The following is a 20,944-nucleotide window of genomic DNA, read 5'->3' as shown; positions in this document are numbered from 1 at the left end:
CAGAGTCGAAGTGACTAAAACCTCCTGTCGCTCAACAACCAACGTCCAAACCTCGCATGAAACAGAACTCATGAAGAGGCAAAGGGGGGAAAGTGGAGCATTTAGTGCGGAGCACATCTCTCCCATCACCCTCCCCTTCGGGACGCCGGACTGGCGGTCGTCGGCGCCACGACCACCAGCCCTCTCGGTCAGCAGGCTACCTGAAGCCCGCCTAGATGGCGCCGGTTAGAGTGAGCTATCCTACGGAATACCCCGCTGGACCAGAACCAGCGTGGGTCGAGGATAGCCGGCCTTCCATCACCCGGATGCTCTTGCGTAAAACGCATGCAGAGCAGCTTGCACGTCGTCTTCTTAGGCCCCCATCGCCGGTCCCCAGACCGACATGTGAGGGGGACCCGAAACACTTAGAGGGCCAGGGCTTGGGCGAGATTCGCCTCCCTGGTCCCCGCTCGACGGCGACGGGATTGTGCGTCTCTCACGCGCCCCGCCACCTCCTTCTGCGAGATGGTGCACTCGCAGAAGTCGAGCACCGCCTTCCACGACTCGTCGTCGCCGAGCATCGAGGCCACAACACTCGGCAACGACAAGTCATTTCCTATTTTTGCGACGAGGACACGGCGCCACTCCTCCCATGCGGGGCAGGCAACGAGCGTGTGCTCCGCCGTATCCAAGTCGCAACCACAATGGTGGCACTCTGCCGCCGGCTCGGCTCTGATCCGGTGCAGGAACTCACCGAAGCAACCATGCCCAGTGAGCACCTGCGTGAGCCGGAAAGTGAGGCGTCCTCTGTCACGCCTCGACGGTCCTACGACCAGCCGAAGGATCAGCCAGCCGTCTGGACCATGACTCCAGCACGGACCGCCGAGATTGGGCCTTCCGCGCTCTGACCACACTGGGGCTGGGACGCGCCACGCCCCGGGCACGAAGGTCAGCCCGCCACTGATAGTCAGCGGCGAGCGCCTCCGCTTCCAGAATCCAAGGCAGCGTCCCAGCCAGTACACACGCCGCCTCAAAGGAGATGGTGCGATAACCACGGATGACCCTGACCGCGATGGTGCGTTGCAGCTGTTGCAGCAGCTTCGCCACCCCCGCGGCCAGGGACTGGCCCCACACAGGCGCCCCGTATAGGGCTATTGATCGCACCTAATAAAAAGATGGGATAATCTCAAATTTGTGTGTGCATCGATAGTTTATATTAATGCTCTTTAACTTACTACAACTTTCTTTTGATACGCAAATGCCTTGTTTGTTTCTATAATAGTCAGGTATGCAACGACATGAACCCTCGCACTTTTGGCCACTTTTAGAGTCTGGGATATATTTTCCGTTTACAATACGTTGTTTGGGACAAAAGTATTTTCTTTTAAGACTGTCGCACGTTTGTGGTGGGCAAGGCGCTGGACAGGTATCATATTCTTCATTTTCTCCAGTACACACCACAGTTAAATAAATAAAATATATATGCAAAAGATAAAAAGACATCAGCCAATTTGAATTCAAATTGGCTCAGTTTCGTATTCAGTTGTTAACGTTACTTATAAAATATTATACTAACAGTAGACAGGTCAGTGAACTGAAATTTGGTAACAGAGCTTATTAAGTTTTGATTACTTACGACATTCTTCTTTGGGAATACAAGCATCTGTATCATTCCTGACGTAACCGTCAATACATCTACAGCCGGGCTCGCAACCTGGATCTCCGATTTTAGGCGACGGAATACAATTCACTGTGGCTGGGTCTATACCGCATCTTCTTGGAGGACATGGGGCAGGACATAAATCGAATACCTCATTCTTATTACATTGGATTTCTAAAAAGAAATATCAACGTTCAACAACTTTTTTGTTATAAGCTTTTCATTGTTATAATTTTATATACTGCACTGTTTCTTCGTAACGCAAGTACCCTGTTCGTTACGATAATAATTGTCAGCACATCGACATCCCGGCTTGCATGCAGGATCCCCAGGCTTGGGTGGAGCAGCGCACCTTATCGTGCGTTCATCTACGCCACATATTCTGGGTGGACATGTTTTCGGGCATTCGTCGAACACTTCATTTGGTTTCGTACATTTCGAAGCTGAATCGATAATTATTAACATTTTTTTATTGCTTAGATATGTGGACGAGTTCACAGCCCACCTGATATGGCTGGTTAAGTGGTTACCGGAGCCCTATACATCTAAAACATAAATGCCGCCACCCACCTTGAGATATGAGTTCTAAGGTCTCAGTATAGATACAACGGCTGCCCCACCGTTCAAACCGAAACGCATTACTACTTCACGGCAGAAATAGGCAGGGTGGTGGTACCTACCCGTGGGGTCTCACATGACGTCCTACCACCAGTAATTACGCAAATTATAATTTTGATTTTTATTACACGATGTTATTCCTTCACCGTGGAAGTCTATCGTGAACAATTGTTAAGTAGTTATTTCATTAGAAAAATTGGTACCCGCCTGCGGGATTCAAACACCGTTGCATCGCTATATACGAATGCACCGGACGTCTTATCCTTTAGGCCACGACGACTTCAAATTGTAAGAAACTTAAAACAGGAGAGTACGCTGCCATATTTTATTAAAGACACAGATCACATTTATTAAGTAAATGTAATGAGTGTTAGCGATAAGAAAGGGCCGCGGAGCAGCAACCATGTGACTGCGAAAGGAAGGGATCTTTATTGTTCGGCAAAACTCAACAAAAATGTCACACGGCGTAGGAATCTTGCTAAAAAAAGGGTCATTGTAAGCAGTTACAGAGTTTACACTTGTTTCTAATACGAGAGTAACGATGATCAAATCTAAGGCCAAACTACGAATAAATATCATAGAGGAATGTATAATGTTACGTTCCTTGATATATTCAATTATAATTAATGATGGCACGATACCTTTTCCCAGAATAAAAAAAAATGCTATAGGGGTTAAATTATGAAATAGCCGTTCTATTGTAATAGGTACTTCGAATTGACATAGAACCTTCGTGGCTTAAGATTTTTGAGTGAAACTTTTTCAAATGGATCGTTCTTCTTTTAAATGTGCAACATTCAATTTCAGTTGTTTTTTTATTCAGCTTAGGCAAGAAAGATGGATACTTCAAAAATTCGAGTGATTTTTAAATACGAGTTTCGACGCGGAACTAACGCTGCAGAAACAGCTCGCAATATCGCTATGCTGATAGCCATGAGAGGCTATTTCAGCTTCACCCTAACGTTAGTAGGTGAGCTCGCGGGGCTCAACCGGAGAGTTGCTAACACTGACCCTAGCAAGAGCAGTGCTTCGCAGAATCTACCACCGGATCGGAAACGCGACCCACTGAGAAGATCCGGCGAGAAACTCAGTGGGCTGTGTCTATGGGTTAGTTCGCTCGTCGAGCCCTTCGTCGCAAACGACGGGTTCGACGAGGACGGTGACCGGTGCTTGTGGTGCCTAAAAGCACCGTTAATGGATCAGGAGGATCCGTAATGACGTGCTTTGGGCGACGTCGACGGTTTACCATTCGGTTTACTGGGTCGGGTATGTAATTTCCAGCGGCTACGATGAGAGGGTTCTCATGTCGTGCCGCCTTCTCAAAGTGGCGCAGCGATGCCGACTGCAGATACTTACTAACTGAATCGAGCTCCAGGTCATCGTGGAGATCCGAGTTCCTAAGGAACCAAGACGCTCCGACGGCTATCCTGCAGAATCGGGATTGAATAACCTGAAGGGATTTCAAGTGGGTGCGGGCTACGTGAGCGAACACTACGCTTGCATACGTCATGACGGGGCGTATACAAGTTTTGTAGAGAGTTACCTTATTGCGGAAGGACAGTTTGCTTCGACTACAAAGCATTGGATAGAGTGGTCCTAGAATAAACGCGGCGCGGTCGCGTACCGTTTTTATATGGGGATGGAATGTCATGCCTCTGTCGAGGGTGACGCCTAGATATTTGACCTTCGAGGCCCACGGTATGGGCTGGCCAAAGAGAGTGATGGGGCTAACGGCGGAGGTGTTTGCGCGCCTACTACGGAGTGGGATGCTCGAAGTGATGTTCGGAGGGCGACCCCTTTTGAAGAGCACCGCTGTGCTTTTCGTGGGGTCGATGTCAATTTGCCACTTCCGAAACCACTGTCCCATGGTGGCTACTGCGATCTGGAGTCGCCGATGAAGCAGCGACATCTTCCTACACGAGTAGTAGATAGCCGTGTCATCGGCGAAGAGCGCTAGATGGGTCTCCGGAGATCGGGGTATATCATTGGTATACAAACTAAATAATAACGGGGAGAGCGCGGAGCCTTGCGGGACTCCGGCAGTCAGTTGACGGGGACGAGAACGAGTTCCCTCTACTCGATATCGAAACGAACGGTTCGACAAGAAGTCTCGTATGATGAGCACGAGTCTGTCTGGCACTCCCATGTTGTACAGTTTGTAAATTAAACCGTTGTGCCAGACTTTGTCGAACGCCTTCGCGATGTCGAAGAAGAGGGCGCCGGTCGGGATTTGTTTACGCCTATTTAGTCCTATCAGGATGTGCTCCGTGAGGCGGTGCACTTGTTGTACGCACGAGTATTTAGAGAGATCCGAACTGTTCGTCAATGAGAATTTTGTTCGCGGTAACAAAGTCCCAGAGGCGTTTCCTAAGGAGCCGTTCGTAAATTTTTCCTATCGTCGGGAGGAGACTAATCGGACGGTGTGTTGCGTTTGGACAGGGGGCTGCTAATGAACGCACCGGGCGATTTTGGTTTAAACGCTTTCGTGATGGAAATTTGATTTGAAGAATGAACCTCGTGGAAGACCGCTCACACATGTGAATAACAATGAATTTAAAGAGACGGTGGAAGCCGATCCGAGCCAAACTATCCGGAAATTAGCGGCATTGTTTAACGTTACCTTACCAACAATATTGACTCCTTTGCTTCAAATTAATAAAATAAAAAATATGAAAAATGGGTGCCTCATGATTTGACTGATCTGCAGAAAGACACACGTGTTGAAACTTGTGTTGCCTTGTTAAATCAATACAGAAATGAAGGAATGTTGGATCGAATTGTGACATGTGTTGAAAAGTGGATTCTTTACGATAACCGTAAGTTAAATATGCAAACTGCTGACCCCAGGTCAAACGCCGCAACAGTATCCTGAAGCAAAACTTACCAATAAAAAGGTAATGGTAACTGTTTGGTGGTCTCAGCATGGTGTTACTCACTATAGCTTTCTCCGATCTGGTCAAGCAATAACGGCATCTACTGTGCCTAACTCCGAACAATGATACCAAAACTTGCAGTTAAACAGCCCCGACTCATGAATCGATCTTCACCATTATTGCTCCATGATAACGCGAGACCTCATACAGAACGAGAAACAGTTTTGACTCTACAGGAATTACAATTAGAAACCATTCATAACCCTCCATATTCACCAGACCTTACTCTAACGGACTATCATTTTTTTCGTGATTTGGATAATTTTCTACCTGATAAAAAGTTTTCTTCCCAGGAGGCAGCACAAAATTCTTTCACACAGCTTGTAGAATCTAGATCACCAGAGTTCTATCGCAAAGGGATAAATGACCTTCCTATTAGATGGCAGCAACGTATAGATAATAATAATAAATATTTTGATTAAATAAATATGTTAAATAAAAATAAAAACGAATTTCAATTTTTCAGTACAAATGGGCAGTTTCATACTTTGACCCCTAATATATCTCTGCACAAAATCTGCTCTACCATGTATTTATTGCTCATGCTGTAGTATAACTGCATATTGTAGTATAACTGTATCTTGGAAGACAAGTTCTTGGAAGACTTGGAAGACTCAAGACTTGGAAGACTCTGAAGTCGTCGTGGCCTAAGGGATAAGACGTCTGGTGCATTCGTGTTGAGCGATGCACCTGTGTTCGAATCCCGGGCGGGTATCAATTTTTCTAATGAATTACGTACTGTACAAATGTTCACGATTGTCTTCCACAGTGAAGGAATAACATCGTGTAATAAAAGTGAAACCCGCAAAATTATAATTTGCGTAATTACTGGTGGTAGGACCTCTTGTGAGTCCACGCGGGTAGGTACCACCGCCCTGCCTATTTCTGCCGTGAAGCAGTAATGCGTTTCAGTTTGAAGGGTGGGGCAGCCGTTGTAACTATACTGAGATCTTAGAACTTATATCTCCAGGTGGGTGGCGCATTTACGTTGTAGATGTCTATGGGCTCCAGTAACCACTTAACACCAGATGGGCTGGGAGCTCGTCTACCCACCTAAGCAATAAAAAATAAAAAAAGACAAACAGACAAATCGAAAATTAATGGACATGCTTTGGAATTTATATATTAATTTCTGTGATTTTGGATACTCACCATTACATTGATCAAAAGGTACACAAATATTGTTTTTATTCCGTGCATAGCCTTCCTCGCAGTAACACATTTCATTACATTTTATATTAACTATCGAACAACTTGTCTGGTTCTCTTCGCTTAGTTTGTCACAAATGTTGTCGCATGCTCCGCCACAAGAATAATATTCATGTTTTCCGGGACATCTTCCTGTAATAAACATGTTTATCGAATAACTTAGCCAGATTAAGTCTAAGCAAGTAACTTAATACGTACGGCAATCTTCTTCGGAAATACATTCTCCGATTAAATTTCTGTAGTAGCCGGGTTTGCATTTACATTTTCCTACGCAAGTTTGGTTATTCTGCAATGGACACTCATACGCTTTGTCAAGACTATCGCACGTCTGTGGAGGGCAGTCGAAGGTACACCGCTCATAAACTTCGTTCGGCTTGTTACAAGACTCTGAAATAGTAACCCGAGCAATCGTGTTAGTTAATTGATAAAATATTAGCAAAATAAGTTTTGGTATACCAAATATAGTTTATGTTTCGTTAGTGATTAAGAAAAAATGTGGAAACAAGCGCTCATATGTATGTGGTTTTTAGTGCAATGGACAGAGCAATGAGTTAACAGACTGAGTGTTAAGGACTTCAGTAATCGCTCGCCCAGAAGACGATAGACTCCACAATTTTAAAATTACCGCCGATCACAAAACATTACGTAGAATTAGTTACTGGTTTTATTATTTAACACGCTAAACGCCATGGGGGTCACCGGTGACCTCACCCTTCCTCTATCATAGCGCCATGGGGGTCACCGGTGACCTCAACGTATAGTCATATTCAAACTACTTTTTCTCGCCGCCGGCCATACTGACTGTTACTTTATTCGTACTCCGTGACCGGCACGGCGCTGTAGAACTATACTGCGCAGTGGGACAAACATACCTTGTAAGGAATTGAAAAAATGAAAGATAGCGAAAAAAGTAACCAAAATAAAAATTCAGGATATATAATTCAAATTAGTCTTTATTATTTAAACGAAAATTAGCAGTCTTTATTTTTTAATGAAATACAAACATAAAAATCAGTTTTACTGAAAAATAAAATAAAGTTCTCATTAGTAAGCATAATTACAAACAACCATTAGAAATATAAATAATTAGCCATAATATTTGACAAAACATGCTGTAAAAGATGAGATAAGAAACCTTTTATAGCATCAACATATTAGCGATGGACATAATTGAAACATTTTAGACAAAAGTGAGGCTCCCCCTTACATTGCACACAGTACGTACTCACTTTCTTAGCTTTATTCTTAGCTACTTTACGACCAAATTCCTGTACTGAATCTTTATAACATTTCACGCAAAAACGACGCGTGTCTCTTACTTTTCCTTCCTTTAATTTTAGAACATGCTTGAGTCTTTTAGGTCTTTCATTGATAATTATTTCTTGGGAATCTGCTGGCCGAGTCAAATAATTTATGAGAGCCCTCCTAAAGTCGACAATTGAAGATTTGCTCTGCTTATTTTCATTGTACATGACCCAAGCATTTACAACTGCCGTATTTAGAAGTAGTTCTATTGCCAATTTTCTATACCATTTTACGGTTTTCCGCAATGGCGAAGAATAGGCACCCATCTGGTCACTCATGTCTACAGACCCTTTCGATTTATTATAATCCAAAATAACTTTTGATTTACGAATCTGTTTGCCTTTTTTCACCACCACAGCAATTTTGTCGGAATGCTTTGTCGACAGCATAAGCACGTCCCTCTTATCTTTCCATTTAAGCACTGTTACTCCATCTTCATTCTCCATAGCCATTGTTTCACCTTTTTGCAGTTTCGAATCAACAACAGCTTTAGGCAATCCTCTTCTGTTTTTTCGCAATGTGCCAATTAAATGGGTTTGCTTCTCCAATAACCGATAAGCCAGTTGCAAGCTAGTGTACCAATTATCAGTTGCTAGCGTGTGTCCTTTGTCAAATATATTTTCACATAGTGCCATCACCAGATTTGTTGGCGTAGTATTTATTGCGTCAATGTTTTTCCCACTATACAAATTAAGTTTGCAAGTATATCCGGGAACAGTACATAACTTAAATAGCTTCATGCCATACTTGTGTCGCTTACTTTTATTGTATTGCCTGAATATTATTCGACCTCTGAAAGGTACTTGGCTTTCATCCACACAAACATCTTCTTTAGGTGAATAATATTTCTGGAAAGTAGCATTGAGAGCATCGATTAAAGGTCTTATTTTGGCAATACGATCGTTTCTGTCGACAGATAAATTGTCGCTAAAGTGTAGGTATTGCAGTAGTAACTCGAAGCGGTTCCTACTCATAACGGTGGCTGGAAAAGTTTGTCCAAGTATCTTGTCTTTGCGCCAATAATAAGCTAATTTCGGCAGCTTTACTACGCCCATAAACAAGACCAGCCCAAGAAACTGTTTTATTTCTGTCTTGTTTGTTGGCTTCCATGAATGAGACCTTGATCCAGGCTTTGTTTGCCTGGCTGTGATGTTTTGACTTGCGAACAAATTTGTCTGCTCAGCAATCATTTCAAGAATTTCTTCAGGCACCAATAGATCATAATACTGGTCAGGGCCAGCTTCTTTCAGCAAATTAGAATATGGAGGTTTCATACCCTCGAACTCGGTGAAAGGAATCACTGATGGCTGTCGTCTTTTTGGCCTCGACCATTTTGAGGAAATACGGTCATTTTGCGATATATTGGCGGCAACAAAATTTTCAGCCGACTCACTGTCACTATCACTATCACTTGCGATAACCAAACGTCTTTTCTTTTTCGGTAATTGCATGGGTTCACTATCCGATTCTACGAGAGCGTCATTGTTTATAGAAGCGATCGAAAAAGAAATTTCTAACGCGTTGATTTGCTTCCATTCATCCTGCGTAAATTCGAAGTCCTCCATAGCTAAATCCATATCTAAAGGCTCGCACATTAACTATTCAATAAGAAAATGATGACAGCTAAGATAGTAGGAACGTAATTGATCTAGTAACACACGTTCTATCACCGTAAGCGCGAGCGCACTACTGGTGTAGCGGGTGGCCGGCGGGGTGGCCGGCGCGGCGCCGGGTACCGGAAAATATATTTTCTGTATTTGTGCGCCATGGGGTGCACCGGTGACCTCAGCTATGTATTTGACTGTAACTATGTAACCCATGTACAGAATTGAATAAAACTTATTTTCTATACGTATCGTAACATAATAAACAAATTACGACCAAAAGTATTTTTACGATTTTTATTTTTTTCTATCGGCGTTTAACGTGTTAAAAAAAAGCTGTCCCACTCTACAAACCTAAATAAATGTGTTGCTGTAAATATTGCAAGGCTGCTGACAGGATCCTCATAAGTCTTACCACCAGATTTTTGTAGGACAGAAATGTTGAAAAAGTCGCCCTAATTTACTGAACTTATATATAATGCTTTTAATATGAATGATCGATTGGTGGTTGGTGGATGGTAAAAGAGGTGGATGAGGAGGGTCGAAGACCGGGCTTAGTGGTGTCATTTGGGAGAGACTTATGTCCAGCAGTGGACGATTGTGGGCTGATGATGATGAATGAGCGATAAACAACAAAATATACTCACGAGGACAAGATTGTTCAGGAACACATAAGCCGTTTTCGTCGCGTAAGTATCCCTCTTTACAAATGCAACCTTTCTTGCAATTCTTAGAATTAATCTTAACGCAAGGTACGGGTCTGCCTAATTGTGTACAGTTTTTCGCATTACAACCGCCGTTTGTACAATCGGAATACACTTCATCGGGACCGCATATTGAAGCTAAAAAACAAACAATGAAATTTAATTAAGGCTTGGTCGAAAGTTAAGATTATTATTATTATTGAAGTGAAACTTCTAATGGACTTCTAAAAAGGTTGCGTTACACGTTGAACGCTACCATACTAGAAAGAGACAGACCAACAGTGAATGCGTAGCACTTGAACGCATGCGCGTAGTAAACCTGTTACACGCTAGCGCGAGCGTTAGCAACGAGTAGCGTCCAATATTTCAATGAAGTATTTAAAAAATATATATAATAATATATTTATTTTTTTAACTATAATTGAACATATTTAAAATATTAATGTTGAAGATTTCGCATCTATTATACACATCATTCCCTATTATAAGAACAATCTGATTTAAGGATGAAAAATGAAGAAAACCACATTACTACACATCGAAAAAGAAGTTTCACTTCATTCACGTGCACCAAGTGACACACGCACCGTTTTTTTTTATTAAATGAAATTATTTCCAAAAGGGGTCTCGAATTAAAAAATATAGTATCCCAATGTTCAGAACGAAATGGTTGTAATTAATTGTAGCAACGGTGATGACGATAACGTTGTTATATATGTTGACAATATAAATGATAGTAACGTATCACGTTATTCCTTCTTAAAGTATTCGAGACGATGATGATGTAACGACGATGTAAATCTACGTACGGCATTCGTTAGGAAGCACACATTTTCCGGTGTTTTCATCGAGATAATACCCATCTTTACAATCACAGGCGTTGACACGGCAAGCTAAAGTACAAGCTTTTGTTTCATTTGCACCAATATCGGAGCATTTTCTGTTACAATTACTCCCACAACCGGCTCTTGCGTTAGGATCTCCTCCGCATGTTTCTATAAAGGATATTATATTGTTTTAGTTTATTTTATCATCCCTTGAACCTACTAGGTTTTTGTTCTGCATCATCCTTGCTTCGCTGGTAGAGGATGCCGATGGCATTAAGCTGGGCAATTTGTATTTGTGTCTGTGAAGTTTCATAAATAAATATTTCTGCATTTTTAAAACAAAGAACCTTAAGATTTCAGTTCTGTCCATATTGTGTTAAGATAGACAATAATTCCAAATTCTCCTGAAGGAAGGAATTATAAGCTTTGGGCATTACTACAAATGACCTAGACTTACCACATTCTGACTGTGGTATACAGGATCCTACGTCATTCCTCAAATACCCGTCGATACAGACACATCCCGGACCACCAGGACAACTACCGTCTTGAGTTTGCCCAGGGCAGCCTATTGCGAATCCGAGTTCAGAACAATTTTTTGCAGTGCAAGTATCAAATGGGCATACTTCGTATCGTTCGTATTCTCCGCACTCTGTGAAGATTTTCATCGTTAAACATGCCTCCTATTTTGCCTCCTGATTAAAACTAAGATAGAGGACTTCGTTGGAAATGAATTTATGAATATTACGGAGTTGAAAATTTTCGGTTCCTCCTCAACTTTTTAAATCCAAACTTTTTAAGATCATTAAGGACAACCTAGACTTCTTCATTTTCAGTGTTATATTCATATACAGCTCTTACTGCAAAAACTTTTTTCACTCCTTTTTTCAAGGACACTATAGCATCGACATTTCAGAGTTGCATCGTGGGTGGCAAAAATTGTCTCAGACGATAAAATGAAATGAACCCAATGATCCTAGGTGATAGGATGTTGCCGTGAATTTAATATAAAATGATGGAATAATCTCAAATTTATGTGTGCATCGATATTTTATATTAATTCACTTTAACTTACTACAACTTCCTTTTGATATACAAATGCCTTGTTTGTTTCTATAATAGCCAGGTATGCAACGACATGAACCCTCGCACTTTTGCCCACTTTTAGAGTCTGGGATATATTTTCCGTTTACAATACGTTGTTTGGGACAAAAATATTTTCTTTTAAGACTGTCGCACGTTTGTGGTGGGCAAGGCGCTGGACAGTTATCATATTCTTCATTTTCTCCAGTACACACCACAGCTAAATAAATAAAATATATATGCAAAAGATAAAAAGGCATCAGCCAATTTGAATTAAAATTTAATCAGTTTCGTATTCAGCTGTTAAAGTTACTTGTATAATGTTGTACTAACAGTAGACAGGTCAGTGAACTGAAATTTGGTAACAGAATTTATTAAGTTTTGATTACTTACGACATTCTTCTTTCGGAATACAAACATCTGTATCATTCCTGACGTAACCGTCAATACATCGACAGCCGGGCTCGCAACCTGGATCTCCGATTGTAGGCGACGGAGCACAAAGCACTAAGGCTGGGTCTATACCGCATCTTCTTGGAGGACATGGGGCAGGACATAAATCGAATACCTCATTCTGATTACATTTGATTTCTAAAAAGAAATATCAACATTCAACATCTTTTTTGTTATAAGCTTTACGTTGATATCATTTTACATACTGCACTGTTTCTTCGTAACGCAAGTACCCTGTTCGTTACGATAATAATTGTCAGCACATCGACATCCCGGCTTGCATTCAGGATCCCCAGGCTTGGGTGGAGCAGCGCACCTTATCGTGCGTTCATCTACGCCACATATTCTGGGTGGACATGTTTTCGGGCATTCGTCGAATACTTCATTTGGTTTCGTACATTTCGAAGCTGAATCGATAATTAATTACATTTTTTATTGGTTAGATGTGTGGACGAGTTCACGGGCCACCTGGTGTGGTTGGTTAAGTGGTTACCGGAGCCCTATACATCTAAAACGTAAATGCCGCCACCCACCTTGAGATATGAGTTCTAAGGTCTCAGTATAGTTACAACGGCTGCCCCACCGTTCAAACCGAAACGCATTACTGCTTCACGGCAGAAATAGGCAGGGTGGTACCCACCCGTGGGGTCTCACAAGACGTTCTACCACCAGTAATGACGCAAATTATAATTTTGCGGGTTTGATTTTTATTGCACGATGTTATTCCTTCACCGTGGAAGTCAATCGTGAACATTTGTGAAGTACGTATTTCATTAGAAAAATCGGTACCTTGCCTGCGGGATTCGAACACCGTTGTATCGTTCGATACGAATGCACCGGACGTCTTATCTTTTAGGTCACGACGACTTCGAAATCATGAAATCAACGAAATTCATCATCATTTCATGTAAAGCACATTTGAGGACTGAGATATTTTTATCTGCCATTATTGAGATATTTTTATTGTCGACCAGAAATAAAGATATCGATCGCGGTATAGTTTAAATTGAATCAACATTTTTGAGAAGATCCATTTTCAATAAGTACTAGAACAAATTGTCTTAAAATTAAAATAAATGTAAAGTCTCACTCAATATTACAATTAAGTTCGAAATTTCCCGTACAATAGTATCTTAACTTAATAACAAGAAAGACTAAAGAAACGATGACGAGGAAATAACAACAGGGAAATACGGAAAAAAAAAACCAAGTATTTTGCGTCATAGTAATTCCCAGTTTATAGCAATTATATAATAGCAACAGGTAAATTATTTTTGCTTTTTATTCTTACGACATTCGTTTGGTAGGACACATATCCGTTTGATTTCATCAAAAACATATCCTTTGTCTACAATCACAGCCATTAGCTTCACATATATCTGTTGAACATTTGATGGGCTTTTGATCATAGTTGCTACATAGATTGCCACAATTCAAACCGCAACCTCCACCTTCAGCGTTGGGATCTCCACCGCATGAAGCTATAGGAAAACGATGGAAAAGGATTGTGCATATTTATTTTATGAAGAGTTTAAAAAGGCAAAGTTGAAGGTGAAATATTATAGTTATAATTATTTTTTTCTTATAATCAACTTTATAATCAAAACAGTCATCCAAATTGTAGTATCTACGTTAAATTAATATTTATTTCTAGTATATTTAAAGAAAAAAGGAATAAATAAGTAAAATACACTTACGGCATTCCCTAATTGGTATACAAATGCTGCTGTTATTCAATACGAATCCATTTTTACAAATACACTTAGGTTCGCTTGGGCATCCCCTTTCTGGATCAATATCTGCGCAGGGCACAGGATATCCTACTTCATCACAAGTTAAGGGTCTGCAGGCACCATCGGGGCAATCCGAAAATTCTTCATTTAAGCCTAAAAGTGTTGTACAAATGTAGTAGAAAGTAAAAATCTATGTAAAAATACAGATAGATAAGAAAGTATTTGATAAAACTTACCACAGTCATTTTCATTTGGATAATCATCCGAATCTTGTTCACATGTTTCTAAAAATTAGAAAATTGCTTTTTCTTTAATTAAAATTTTCAATTCAATAGCTGTGGTCACTATAATTCAAATCAATACTTCTAGCTTGTATTCAAGGTTTCTTACATGGCCATCTCACAGATAATAACTTTGTTATGAAGTTTATTCACGAATTTAAATTTTTATTCGTAAAATAAATAACTGCGCGAAATTATAGTCATTTCATAAAGATATTCCCGGAGTCAGTAGAGTACTGCTTTTAAAAAAAAAAAAAAGATTAAGGGAATAATAGATTTTATTTAACCGATTTTTTTCAGTCTACAAAAATGTACTCATAACTCAACTATTATTTACCCGTTAATGTCCATTTTAATTGCTATGCGAACGGTCCCACATACTTAGCTCAGTAAATAAAATTCAAATCTAAATTACTTCAGTAATTACAATAGTTGTGGTAGTCTTCAGATTAAACCGTAATATTGCTTTGGTGAAGCACAAATCGTGCAAAGTACAGGTCGTGCCTATATCATTCCCGTATCAACTCTCATGGTATTAATTACGGTATTGGGTATTATTTTTACCGGCTAGTTGGGAGAGACAGTGGGTTTATAATAACAGCACCCCAGTCTGTATTGAAAACTAATCGGAACTTATTATTTATCACTGAGGTCTTATAACATTATGTATGTATATACATAATGTAGAAATTAGATATCAATAAAATAGAGCACATAGGGCGGACCAAAAACACTGTCAAAAAAAACTATTCCCAAATAAAATAAAAGGTGAACTATTATTTGAAATTCGTCGAAAGTTCCAGAACTTTACGTCAATTTTTATTCATATTTTATAAATTTGAAATATTTGTTGTTATATCGGGATAGACGTAGTTAATTTTTATGCAACATAAATATTTTACTAAAATAATTAAAGGAGTGCCTTTTCTAAGCAAACAGGTTTTTTTGGGAGTGATTTTTTATTTCATCACGAGATATCTTGAGACAAACCACAAAACTTTATTTAAGTGATTTATTTCTTTAATTTCGTTAGTGGTCTTCTGTTGAGTCCTTTTTTTTGTTACGCAATCTCGCTGCCTGATTTTTAGAATATAAATATGAAAAATTTCGGATATAAATATTAAACAACTTTTTTTAAAATAAAATAAAGAAATTAATTGCGAGATTTAAATTTGTGCTGCATGAGTATATATGTAGCGTGCAACATTCGGTTGCACTCGGGCGTCATCGGTCGCGATCGGAGTTCCCGAATCTCGCAGTGTGACGTCACGGGACACCTGCGCGTTCGGGAACTCCGATCGCGACCGATGACGCCCGAGTGCAACCGAATGTTGCACGCTACATATATTTTTTCCGTTTTCTCTGGTTACACAATTTCGTAAGAAATTTATAATGCAAGTTAAATAAATACCTTCAGTAGAGTCTGCTAGAAGCACATTAGCGATACAGGCTACAAACAAGAACGTCTTTAACATTTTCACCAAAGAATGCTTTCTGAAGTGCTTATCAAGGCTATTCACTGTTTTATAGTCGCCGTTTATACAAGTTCGTGCACTTGTACAAATATATAAGTAAACATAATTATATTATGTTAAGGATGCTTTAGTAAATATTTAAATAAAAGAAAAATAACACTGTTTTTTTTTTCGTTTTGCCATTTACATTTTCATGTGAACCTTTTAAAGCATTTTAAGCCATTTTCTTTAATTTAAACATATTTTAAATTAACATGATCGTTTGAGTCGGTGGAAAATTTGTTAATTTGTTTCAATTACAGGAAAAGTTCATTGTCATGTCGTTTTTGAATTGACTCGTATACCGAAATTGTTTTTCTTTGATATTTCGATATCAATAATGTTTTAACTCCCTTAGAAGACTTGCTCTTTAAAAATTATGCATAAATTCTACATTTTTCATTTTTAGAGGTAAACCCTGATGTAAGAAAAAATAATAATGTAATCAATATAGATAATTGGAGCTCACCTTCAACTCACATACCTGTTGACTTTATTTATATGTCTGGTCCCCGTTTTTCATTATTTGTATAACTGTTTTTCTTTATAATTTATTTACGAGTTTTCATTAAACGTGCTTACTGTACTAATAATTAAAAAAAAAAACTCAAGGTGGATTAAATACATTCCATTTACTTACGATCATGATAATACTCAAAACCAAAGGCGTAAATAAGCATGCTTTCGTAAAACACATAGCAACAATGAATTTACCAAAAAATATGAGGATACATATGTCTGAGTTGAGGAAAGCCGTGAACATCACTACAATAGTTTTAAAATCGGATGACCTCTAAAATTTAAGACGATTGGCTTTAAAATATGCGCATGAGGTAATAAAATCCTTAATTCAGATGTTAACTTTTTATAGATGACAAGCTTCGTCCGCGCGTCCAAGAAGAAGTGTAAGTATTTTTTAGATAATAAAACAGTTGCCCGTGGGAATGAGATGTTTTTTCGGGATAAAAAATTATGTCATTCCGTCGTTTCATGTCAATGTGCAAGATGGACAAAGAAACAAACACTCCACGCTCATAATATTAAGCATAGAGACAAATCGTATATGATCACGATCTTCATTAGTGAGGGTACGACAAAGAAGAAGAAGAAGAATGAATATCCGATTTGATTATGAAGCATCGGAAATGCGATTTACCAAGAATGGACTTTCCAATTAGATTTAATTTTTCAATAATAGATCAAATACTATATGTATGTGCATATAGAAATAAAAAAAATATTTCTAGACTGCAAACATTTAATTCGAAGGACGCCTTTCTATGAGATCACAGAGAGCTGGCGAGGCACTATTCTATTTTTCCGTAGATCTGTTTGAAAGATAGACCAGCTAGCTACTCGGGCAATACCCTAGACATTTCGTCTTAATACGGCTTCTTACTGTTTTGGCGTCTATGGGCTGCGACAATTATTAACCAAAAGGCTATTCACGAGTTCGTGTGTCCAACTGCAGCATTATAAAAAAGTTAGGTCTTATCACCCAATTTATGTTTGTATTTCTTATATACTTGTGGTATCAAAATATATTTAAAGTATATTTAATTCAATATCGACAGTAAAGTTTGCAATAAAAGTAAAATGTTGCAAAAGCAACGCAATTACGTAATATTACATAATTCCTTGTTTAATTAGTCCAAAAACGACCACGCTTTTCAGGTAATTAACAATTAATTTATGGATAACGTGTATTCATTTTATTGCGCTTTTTTATGTGTAACACTAAAATGACGCACGTCACGATCTTTGTTTTTTATTAAGGCCTTATTTTTATATATCTTATATGTTTATGACTTTCTAATAATAATAATAATTTGACTCGGTCCCCCATACATGGCTGAAGAGGGTCCTCGAGCTGTATAAGATAGACGATACAGTTCGAGAATTCCTCGGTGCCTGTATGGGGCAATGGAGCACAATGCTTAGTCTATCCGGTGTGCGGCTGTCGGCTGTAGAAGACCGAATAAAGGTGAATCGGGGTATATTTCAGGGTGATTGTCTGAGTCCATTGTGGTTTTGCCTCGCCCTGAATCCTCTCAGTTCATTACTGGAGGCTTCGAGGACAGGCTTTCAGTTCCAAAGGGGGGGCTTGAAAGTGTCCCACTTGTTCTACATGGATGACCTCAAGTTGTACGCTCCTCATGCTGCAGGCTTCAGGCGACTGCTTGACATCACTTGTGATTTCAGTAGTCGCATTAGGATGATGCTGGGAGTCGACAAGTGTGCGGTTCTCCATGTAGAGAGAGGGAGCATAGTCTCATCGGACCGTTTACCTGTATCCGATGGGATAAACCTTCGGGCACTCTCCGAGGGAGAAACATACCGGTACCTGGGCATGTCGCAAAATTTAGGTATTGACGTGGCGGTCGTCAAACAGGCTGCATGCGACGTGTCTTGTGAACGTTTGACAAAAGTTTGTAAGAGCCTTTTGTCGGGCGTGAATAAGACAAGGGCGTTTAACGGCTGGGCGATGCCCGTCCTGTTGTATACCTTCGGCGTGCTCAGGTGGACTCAGACCGAACTGGATGCCCTGAATAGAAAAGTCCGCTCAATTATGACCCTCCATAGGATGCTCCACCCGAAGTCCTCGGTAATGAGATTGTACATTCCGCGGAAGTGTGGTGGCCGGGGCCTATTTAGCGCCAAGGTCATGCACAACAGTGGGGTGTGCAGTCTCAGGAAATATTTCCTATCGAGGGCTGACAGTGTGATGCACAGAGAGGTCATGGAATGCGACAAAGGACTGACCCCGCTAGCCCTGGCCAGAGACGGGTGGCAATCACCGGCGGTACTCAGTACCTCTGACCGTGAGGCCATATGGAAAGGGAAAGAGCTGCACGGACGCTTCTTTCAGGCACTGCATGAGCCTCACGTGGACAAAGAAGCCTCCGTGCACTGGCTGCGATTCGGTGACCTCTTTGGGGAATCCGAGAGTTTTGTCTGTGCAATACAGGATCAGGTTATCAGGACGAACAACTATAGGAAGCACATTCTGAGGGATGGGACAGCTGACATCTGTCGATTATGCCGCCGACCGGGTGAATCCCTCAGACATGTCACCTCTGGTTGTTCTATGCTTGCTAACACTGAGTACTTGCACAGACATAGCCAAGCAGCCAGAATCCTCCACCAAGAGCTCGCCCTTAAGTATGGCCTTATCGAACAGAGGCTACCGTATTATAAGTACCAGCCGGACGCTGTACTCGAAAACGACCGTGCCAAGCTCTACTGGGACCGGCCCATCATTACGGACAGGACTATTCTTGCGAATAAGCCTGATATCGTGCTGATGGACCAGACGGAGTCTCGGGTATTTCTGGTGGATATCACCACCCCCTACGACGAGAACCTCGTGCGGGCCGAGGCAGATAAAAAGACCAAATTTGGACCTGGCGCACGAGGTGACCGACATGTGGAGGGTGGTATCTATAGAAATAATCCCGGTAGTTGTGTCGGTGAATGGTTTGGTCCCTAAAAGCCTCTCAAAACATCTCGAGAGGCTTGGTCTCAACAAAAAGTCGGTGGTGGCCCAAATGCAAAAAGCAGTCTTGCTCGACAATGCCCGTATAGTTCACCGGTTTCTCTCCCAATAGTCCCTAACGCTCCGGCCGATTGTTGCCCACCTCGCCGGAGTATGTCCTGCCGTCTTCCCAGGCGTGGCAGTGTTTAATACACATTATAATAACAATAATAAGCCCCCTAATACAACCACACGTCCTGATTGAACACCTAATCACGTGGGGGGCGGACACACGAATGAGAAATTACTGGCGTGGCTAACGTGGCTCTGGAAACCCATCAAAAATGGAGCTACGATCTAAACGTAAACGTATGGGACCGCTGCCCGGGGGTGATCGCCGGGGCACACCTGGAGCTGACGCTGGGTGTCTCAGCATGCGAATCGTCAGCGGTGAGGAGTTGAACAGGCGGGCTCCCACCGACAAAGATGCTACAGCTGAAACTCGTGACGATGGTGATAGCTTAACAGTCAGAACAAACACTCCAATAGAATCATATAGCCCAAGTACTGTATCGTACACACCCTCTAGATCACCTTCACCTTCCGTACTATCGTCACCTCAAACACTCTCGCTTAATCCAGATCCACCCATACCAGTCTTGAATGTTGCACGGGAGACAAGTTCCTTCTTACCAGTGTCCACCAAGGCTGGGAAATCACGAGTACGCATGAAATGGAGTAAAGATGTGAATACATTTATCATGCGCACTTACTTTCACATAACCAAGTTAGAGACCGCCATGACAATTGCATCAACTTTTTTCCCAACAATATCCGGAAGTAACCGTTTAAGAATATTAGACCAGCGGAGAGTTATAGTATTTGGGGGTTGGTGCTTCCCGCTTCCGTAGGTTTAACCCGCGATTCCCTACAAGTGACCCCTGGGTGGTGCTAAACGGGAGCCGAAAACATAACCGGTGGTAGGACTTAGTCCGACTGGCTGGCGACCACCCTCCAACTAGAATCCGCCGCCAAATAGCCTAGCTGTGTTCCGGCGTGTGGGTTGGAGAGCCAGTTCTATCCCTTCCCTTTCCCCTTCCTTGTTGGGGGTGAGTCTTGGTTACGCCTGGAACTTGCGGAGCAGACGTGCGTGCGAACTCGCGGGGCGTGATTGTTTGACGGGGGTATAGGGAGACCCAGTGAAACGGTATCCGCTGCCGCCCGCCGGTCAGTAGGGGACCTGAACCCGGGTGTCTCTACTAAACTCCGCCCCGGGAAGCTGTCCCGCCAACCGGTGTAAAATTCTGCCGTGCGGTCGTCGTGCCGGAGTCGGAGACCGGAGTGGATCCCGGCGATCGCACGCAGAGTGGACTGGGGGCCCTTCCATGCCCTGCGTCAGTCTCTCACGCAACCCGTGGTCGAGCACGTACTATGTTCCGCGCTTCATTCAGGTGTTGCCTCGATCTCACCTCTAACATCCTACCTCTCCTAATCCTACTCTCCCGAAATATAACAACTTAATGAAGTCGAAAAAAAAGAAAAGGGTTTTACAGGCGGCTCCCCATT

General features: G+C 41.4%; 2 protein-coding genes across 2 annotated transcripts in view; one reads left to right on the top strand and one right to left on the bottom strand.

The window, feature by feature from the left end:
* LOC101740593 (zonadhesin) overlaps positions 1–15,911 on the bottom strand; it is a 140,599-nt gene extending 124,688 nt beyond the window's left edge. The window contains 14 exon segments of the mRNA XM_062675008.1: positions 1,616–1,813; positions 6,343–6,531; positions 6,598–6,786; positions 9,956–10,150; positions 10,822–11,007; positions 11,297–11,491; positions 11,915–12,142; positions 12,316–12,513; positions 12,582–12,782; positions 13,667–13,721; positions 13,723–13,856; positions 14,073–14,261; positions 14,345–14,392; positions 15,801–15,911. Of these exon segments, the coding sequence (XP_062530992.1) occupies positions 1,616–1,813; positions 6,343–6,531; positions 6,598–6,786; positions 9,956–10,150; positions 10,822–11,007; positions 11,297–11,491; positions 11,915–12,142; positions 12,316–12,513; positions 12,582–12,782; positions 13,667–13,721; positions 13,723–13,856; positions 14,073–14,261; positions 14,345–14,392; positions 15,801–15,864 (2,269 nt within the window). The 5' untranslated portion in view covers positions 15,865–15,911.
* Positions 15,912–17,836: 1,925 nt separating this feature from the next.
* Positions 17,837–20,015, top strand: LOC134201034 (uncharacterized). The gene is made up of 2 exons (XM_062675096.1): positions 17,837–19,228; positions 19,968–20,015. Exons 1-2 carry the CDS (start codon positions 17,837–17,839, stop codon positions 20,013–20,015), a joined length of 1,440 nt encoding a protein of 479 aa, XP_062531080.1.
* Positions 20,016–20,944: the final 929 nt, after the last annotated feature.

This window comes from Bombyx mori, chromosome 22 (assembly GCF_030269925.1).
Source record: "Bombyx mori chromosome 22, ASM3026992v2".
Taxonomy (NCBI): domain Eukaryota; kingdom Metazoa; phylum Arthropoda; class Insecta; order Lepidoptera; family Bombycidae; genus Bombyx; species Bombyx mori.
This window is presented reverse-complemented; position numbering and strand designations above follow the sequence as displayed.

What these genes read in the sequence shown, in the direction of transcription:
- LOC134201034 (XM_062675096.1), top strand. Translation starts at nt 17,837, where the DNA reads ATGCTTAGTCTATCCGGTGTGCGGCTGTCGGCTGTAGAAGACCGAATA. An exon ending in TGGACCAGACGGAGTCTCGG is followed by an intron (nt 19,229 to 19,967) that starts GTATTTCTGGTG and finishes CACACCCTCTAG; the next exon opens with ATCACCTTCACCTTCCGTAC.